Source organism: Tupaia chinensis, unplaced genomic scaffold (assembly GCF_000334495.1).
Source record: "Tupaia chinensis unplaced genomic scaffold, TupChi_1.0 Scaffold000037_20, whole genome shotgun sequence".
Taxonomy (NCBI): Eukaryota; Metazoa; Chordata; class Mammalia; order Scandentia; family Tupaiidae; genus Tupaia; species Tupaia belangeri.
The window spans coordinates 651,680-659,483 of NW_006159479.1; the positions used below are offsets into that span (position 1 = coordinate 651,680).

The 7,804-nt window shown below is 41.5% G+C and overlaps 1 protein-coding gene and 1 non-coding gene across 2 annotated transcripts in view; both read right to left on the minus strand.

Moving 5' to 3' along the window:
* Positions 1-5,926: 5,926 nt before the first annotated feature.
* Positions 5,927-7,804, minus strand: part of LOC102469475 (40S ribosomal protein S26-like) — a 12,292-nt gene continuing 10,414 nt past the window's right edge. Inside the window, exon 3 of the mRNA XM_014588279.2 lies at positions 5,927-6,215. Coding sequence (XP_014443765.1) covers positions 5,927-6,215 — 289 coding nt within the window. The remainder of the gene's footprint in view (positions 6,216-7,804) is intronic.
* LOC114007976 (U6 spliceosomal RNA) lies at positions 7,227-7,333 on the minus strand. The gene has a single exon (XR_003549543.1). It is a non-coding gene; the product is annotated as a U6 spliceosomal RNA (small nuclear RNA).

Consider the following 7,804-nt stretch of genomic DNA (forward strand, 5'->3'; position numbering starts at 1 on the left):
CCTGCCTGGACGCTGGCCCGGCTGGCTGTGCCGGGTTAGTTCTCTCGGGATGACCCTGCCGCCACCCCGCCCCCTAGCAAGGCCTCTCCTCGGGGCTGCAAGTCATGTGCCAGAAATGGAGCCGGACCGAGCGCCTTTTACCGCCCCAGAGACGCGGGGCGGCAGGAGACAACTACAGTTCCCAGAATGCCCGGCTCCGACCGAAGCAATCCCCCACGCCTAGAGAGCACGAGGAGAACGCTGGGATCCTTGTGCGCGCGGCTTTTCGCGCGGCGCGCTCGGAGCGCTGGGTGCGAAGCCCCGCCTCTGGGCGGGGCAGAGGGAGGGGCTTCTCCGGAGATAGCACCTTGCGCCCTATCAAGAGAGAGGGGCGGGGCCTCCTGGGAGCGCTCCTCGCCCTTTAGCTAGTAAACTAAGAAAAGGACGGCTGCGCGTGGTTTGCTCTCGCTTTTTTGGGGTCTCCTCAAATAGCAGCCACCCTCAGGCGCTGTTCTCTTGCTCTGCTTCGGATTTATAAATAGCATTTGTTTTCACCTGACGTGTACATATGTATGTTTGTATTGTTCGTGTTTAGGTGTGTTATCTAGCTTCTCGCACTAGAATTAAACAGAGCAGAGATTTTGGTTGGTTTACTGCTGTGTTTCTTGCGTCAGAATATTTCTTGCACGTCGTGATTACTTAATAAATACTTGTGTAAGAAATTAGCGCTCTAGCATCGCCAGCTTTGTTCATCATCCGCTCAAACTCTGTTCTGCACCCCGTTCTCTGGCAGTTCCGGCACTTCAGTGCCCCAACACTTCTTGTGCTGCCATCAAGTAACCTTAGCCTTCGAGTAGCAGTCACGCACTAGCCAGCAGACTGTCTAGTGTCTCCTTCGGATCATAGAAAAAATGGTCAAGGGAAATTTGGATGGATAAAATGAATAGCCGCTTTACAGTGTATTTGATTTTAGTTTGAAATAATTCCGTTTCAGAATCTATGATAGATATAAATAGATATATGGGATGTTATATGTAATGAACAGAAATCAAATAGAAATGTATCACAAGGTTCATTAAAGAAGACAGTCTTCAAAGCAAAGGGAACTTAAAGAGCCCAAGGTTTAGGAGTCAGGAATTCAGGGGTCTTCTGTGGCCAGGCTATGTCCAAGGGATTCATTCTGTGAATGATGGGATGTGGCTTGTTAATAAACACAGACCAGTTTAAAGGTCTCAGACCATCGTTGCCCAATTGGACTGTGGCCCAGAATTCCCAGGAGCTCTGGTGTTTTTCAATTTAAAAAAAAAAAAAAGCTAGATTTCTTTTTCCTTTTCTTTTTTCAAATTATCAGAGGGAGAGACAGAAAGAAAGGAGAAAGCACTCCCCAATGGGGTGTGGTCATGCCTTGATCCCTTCTCTTCACTTCTCCATCCTCTTGGGATTTGGGGGACCCATGTACATGTCCCCAGCACTGCCAGGTCAGGAATTCAAACTGGGTGGTCCTCAGTGCAGTATTGAGTTCCCTTAACCACTAGGCTACAGGGTGGACCCATTCTGTTTATTTTTAATGATTCACATTTTAAATGGACTTAGGTGGTCTTCAGTCATTTCAAAACATCAGGCCTTAGGTTGCAACATCTGATCCTAATCTAATGACTTTTTTTTTTTTTTAAGAGATTTTTGCCTTAGGGCTCATACACTTGTGTATGTGGGGAGGGGGGAGACAGACAGACACGGTGAGAGGGAAAGTGAGAAATCACCCCCAGGAGGATGACCATGCCTCAGTCCCTTCTCCTCCATTCCCCTCTCGGGATCCTGAGCACACAGGCACATGCTTCCGGCGTGATTTTCAAGCCACTGGGTCTGGGACTTGAACCACAGTCGGCGGTGGGGAGTCTAGCAACTTAGCTGCTAGCCTCTCTAATCACTCATTGAAAGAAAACAAACCATGTAATGTGTGACTTTGAATATATTTGCTCCTTAGGTTCTTAAAGAGATAGAAGTGCGTTTTCCCTGTCAAGGATTTCTTTCTTTTTTTTTAAGTAAATTTCTCTCTTTTATGAGACAGAGTATGTGAGAGATCTCCTTCCCTAGTTAGAATATTGAGCATGTGCACCCCAAGTCAGGTGGGAATCCAAATCCATGGTGGGCCACGTGAGTTCCAGCTCTGCAGATCAGTATGCTATCTCCTGTTCCACCAAGGCTGGGCCAATCATTCCTTATCTGACCAAAAAAGAAATGTGCTGATTCTTCCTGAATCTGTGGTATAAGTTAGCAGGTATTCTCTTTCTAGGTTACCTCATTCCCTTATACCACCTCTCTTCACCCTACTTGCTGTCATCAAATGAATAAAGTCTTTCCATTACATGTTTTAGAGTTTCAGCCATATTTAGTGTGCACTGAAAATGTGTCAGTTGTTGCACTATCACTAGGGTGAGTTTGTAAACAAGACAGCCTGGTTTCTGCCTCTGTGCAGCTTCATGTCTATCAGAGAAGACTGACACTACAACACATACTCACCCAAAACGTGTGGTGGCTGTTAAGAAAGGGGGAAGGAAGCTCAAAGCTCATAGCAGAGAGACTTTTATATAACCTGTCAGTTCCTAAGACTCCTAACATGTGAGAGTCTCCAGGCAAGACTGCAAATAAAGGCCCAGACATCATGTCTAAATATTTAAAAGTTATAAATCAAGCTTTAAAAATTAAATATAATTAACTTCCAACATTGACAATGCACCTCTTTAATAACCTAGAAGTTTGGGTTCAAATTGAAATGTCTTGACTTCTTGGAGGTGAGGGCTGGTTGCCCACCCACCAACTGCCAGCTCACCAACTGCAGTTTGGGCCTCTTCTCTTCCATAACCTGGTTCCACACTGGAATAGACCTTAAGAAAACGAAAGTATCCCCTAGCTACAATGTTCAAATCCTGCCCACTCCCCCCACACACACCAGCTCCACAAAAGAGCTCTAGCTACATCCCCCTGCCCCCTCAAGAGATGCCTCTTGGCCATTGCTACTCCTCTGTCCTGACTTTGAGGAATTTATGATTCTCTAGGTTGGAAAATGCCTAGAGAACAGAAATACCTTGCAATAACAATACAGTTCTGGGCACACTTTTCTCCCCCTTTCGGATAGCCATGTCCCTTCTGATCCATACTGTCAATGAATGAATAATCCCCAAGTAAAACAGATGATAAATGTTTTCCAAAAGAAGCTTTTCCTACCTAAAATGTTATGCATCTTTTACTTTGAGGTCTATCTCCCTTTAAATCTGCAGTTTAGATGACTTTGGTTTAAATAATATACCTTTTTTTTCTATCTACTCTTTTACACTTCCTCTCCTTGATACCTGCATATACTACGCATGAGAGAGATCACAATAGCTTAAGCATTAATAGGCCAGACGATGTGATATCCTACAGCTATGCCGTCCAGTACAGAAGCCACTACCCACACATGGTTATTTAAATTAGTTAAAAATAAATAAAGCTTAGAATTGATTCTTCATTCATGCTAGTTTCCTTTTGAGTGCTCGATAACCACCATTTTGTGGCTATCATATTGAGTGACAAAGATATAGAACATTCTAGGAACCAGCAGGTGGCATGGTGGTTAAGTCGCTGGACACTCCTATGTGGCATAGTGGTTAAGGCGCTGGACACTCCCATGTGGCTGACCATGGTTTGAGTCCCGGGCCTGGTGGCTTCCTTTCTCACTTTCCCTTTCTCTCTCTCTGTGTCTCTCTCTGGTCAAATTAAAATAAATGAATGAATAAATAAATATTTTTTTTTAAATACAGATAAAAAAAGATATAGAACATTCTCACAAAAAGTCCTCTGGCTACTCTAGAAGGAACACAGATTTAGCAACAAACAGACTTTCATCTTCTCAATTCCCATCTTCATCTTCTACTAGACTTGAAAACATGGTAGGTTTCTAAACTTTCAAAGTTTCAGTTTATTAAATGATAAAATCAAAATACAAATATCTACATCTGTAAAGCAGTCCATATAATGCCCAACATACTTTAATTATTTAATAAAACTATTATTAATACTTACAAATTAAAATGTAAGCGTTTGAGTTCAAATTAGACATCAATATTTCCCTCATGCCCTGAGTACTCAATAAAACTTGCTGGCTACCCAAAATATTAAATTAAAATTGAAAACATCATAGCATACTCACATATTTTTATTCCTCATTTATGACATGAAACTTCTATAGAAGAAAACAACTTGAATTGTCCTAGAGAAATCTTAGACACAGGTATGTGTTTAAACCCATAAATGGACCCAGAAGATTTCTTATTCCCAAACCATCACGACATTTAACTCAGAAACATATTGGGCAAATGTTTTACTTGTACAAGAAGTCTCTCAGCTATCTAAGTTTGACCTAAACAGCAATGAGGCTAAATTTACACTTTCCTCCCTAGTTTAGCTTGGATATAAAACCCATGGAATTACACATGCCAGCACTTTCCAAAGTACTACAATTTATCTAAGCATCTCTGCAGCCCTACCCACTCTCCTCTCTTTCAGATCAATATGGAGCTTGTGTAATAGCATCCAAAGCTGAGAGATAGAGCTTGGATAATGTGTTCAGAGAGCATAATCCCTGTTGCCCTCACAGAGGGACACATTACAGCCAGAAATGCGAGCAGCTAGAGCCGAGATAAGTCCAGACTCATCGAACCAGTGTTTTATCAACCACAACTTCACAAACAACCAGAACAAACATAACAAGAAGAAGCTGTGAGTAACCTGCAACTCATTATGATATGAAATTCAAATAATTGTTAACGTCACACTTTACTTGGACAGATCAGTTTCTCAAGCGTCTAAAAAAAAAAGGAGCAGCAGCAAGGTAATGCAATAAAATGATTTAAAAATATAAAGAGGATAATATTCCATCCTCACTATGCAAAGCTAGATTGCAAAACATATTAATTAAAGAAGCATTTAGTTTGTTCTTTCCCTAGAACTTTTGTTGAGTTTTATATAAGTTTTCTTTCTTTCAAAGAAGTACAAATAAAGGGAATGATTACTCTTGGTATACTGTATCTGAGTAACAGGGGCAAACCTCAGAATGATGAAAGAATGTTTTCTGAGGGTCAGCAGGTGGCATAGTGGTTGAGATGCTGGACTCCACATGACTGAGGGCAGTTTGAGTCCTGGATCTGGAGGCTTGAAACTCTGACCAGGTGGGTGTGCATACATCCCCCAAATCCTGAGAGGAGAATGAAAGAAAAGGAATTGCAGCATGGCCATCACCCCCCCACACCTGGAGGGAGGGCGTGATTTCTCACTTTCTCTCTCTCTGTTTCTCTGGCAAGCACATGCACCCTATAGCAAAAATCTCTGTAGAAAAAAAAATTTTTTTAAAGAATGTTTTCTGATGCACAATGCCAGCAAACACAGTTCAAGTCACTCTCTAACTGTAAAGCGGAAAATCTGAACTGGGATAGCCCCTGCCATATGAAATGGTCATAATTGTGAAAAAATATCCTTTATTAAAAGGGCAAGTCAGTGGCTTGGTGGTTAAGGCAGCTGAATCCCACATAGCCAGTTGCATGGTTCAAATCCTGGACCTAGCAGCTTGAAAAACGTGCTATGTGAGTGTACATATATGCCCAAAATCTGAAGAGGAGAAAGGAAGAGAAGGGATTGTGGCATGACCATCTCTCCTAGGGAATGATTTCTCACTTTCCTTCTTGGTTTCTCCCTGGTAAGCACATAAACCCTAAAACAACCCAAAATAAAAAACGAACAACAACAACAACAACAAAAACACATAAAAAAGCCCTTTTTTTTAAATTATTTTTTTAATGTATAATCGGCGTTTTATTTTTTCCCAAAGGACAGACAGTTCTTCAGTCCTTAAAGACTTGGCTCCTTACATGGGCTTTGGTGGAGGACGAGGGGCAGCACCCGCAGGTCTAAATTAGCCCTTCCGAGCTTCACGAGATTGGTTCCTGATTACCTTGCTATGAACGGCACAACTCACACAGTAATGTAGCTTCACATACAGCTTGGGGAACACATACGCATCAAAGACGCTTGCTTCGGAGGTATCCCTGACAGCTGCGGCCTCTACTATGTTTCGGATGATGAACTTAATAGCTTTGTCCCTGGGCACGCATTGGGCGCAGTTTGTGCAGCGAATAGGCTGCACATGGCTGCGGCCCTTTTTGGCATGGCCCTTGTTCCTTCTTTTCTTCCTCATCTCAGAAGTTAGGCCGCGAGAATGAGCAAAAATAAAAAAAATTTAAAAAGCCCTTTATTATCAGTCATTTATTTACTGTAGAAATAAAAATGATGGGGGCCAACAGGTGGCATGGTGGTTAAGGCAATGGACTCCCACATGACTGATCGCAGTTCGAGTCCTGGACCTGGCAGCTTGCTTTCTCGCTTTTCCCCTTTCTGTCTCTCTCTGGTGAACATGCATGCCCTGTAGCAAATTTAAAAATAATAATAATGATAAATAAAATAATTCTTTCAGAAAAAAAAAAAAGAAGAAATGAGAATAATGGGACCAGCAATGACATAATGGTTATGTCACTGGACTCCCAAGTAGTCGACCACAGTTGGAGTCTCAGATCTGGTGGCTTAAAACTTATGCCAGGCATGCATGCATGCATCCCCAAAATCCCAAGAGGAGAATGGAGGAGAAGGGATTGTGGCGTGGCTGTTCCCCCTAGGGGGTGATTCCTCGCTTTCTGTCTCTCTGTCTCTCTGGAGTCCCACAAAAAAGAAAGCCCTCCAAAAAAAAAAAAAAAAAAAAAAAAAGAAGAAGAAATGAGAATAATAATAGTTAACATTCATTAAGCTCTGAATACATTGTAAGCACTGTTCTCAGTGATTCAGATGTATTAACAACCGTACACGGTAAGCAGACAATATTGACTCCCATTTAACAGACGAGTAAAGTGAAGCAGAGAGAGACTAAATAATTTGTCCAAGGTCACACAGCTAGTACATGTAAGAGCCAGAATTTAAGCTTGAGCAATCTGGTTTCATTTCACACTCTAGCCTCTGTTGCCAGCTGAAACAACGATGCACTTTCATGAACACTGATTCCTTACTTTTTTTTTCTTTTTTTTAATTATTTTTATTTTTTAACATTAATATGCTATACATTATTACAGTATACAAAATGAATTTTTCATCCAATATACACTGTCTGTTGGCTCAATCAAGCACATCAACATACGTGTTATCAACAAACAATTTTTCATTTCTTAAAAAATATGGAATGCTTCACGAATTTGCATGTTATCCTTGCGCAGGGGCCACGCTAATCTTCTCTTTATCGTTCCAATTTTAGTACATGTGCTGCTGAAGCGAGCACCACTGATTCCTTACTATACGCCAGGCCACGACCATACACCAAGACTACCATCTATAGCTTATGTTTATTTATGAAAATCTATCAAAGCAAGGTATCCCAAACATTTGATTGGAGACTATTACTGTCATTAAAACCACTTCTTGGTTTTTAGAATGTATCCCAGCTGTCAGTAATTTAAAAAAGTTAAGAGGTGAATCCTGGTGACATAATTTTAGCTCTAAACCAAGCAATGCCTGAAGTTGGATTAGTCCATGTATTTTTCAATTTTGTTGTTGTTGTTGTTATGAGAATGAATAGATTTCCTCTTAAAAAATCCCGTTTGAGTTTTAGCAAAAAGATTCCTAACTAAGCTACCTTGTTCTCCAGTCACTGCCATCTCCACCCAGCCACAGTGATTGGATCGGGGTGGGTCTCTGACCTTAGGTAGTCTGTTCAAAGTAAATTGCAGAGCTTGATGTAGACATTGCCAGA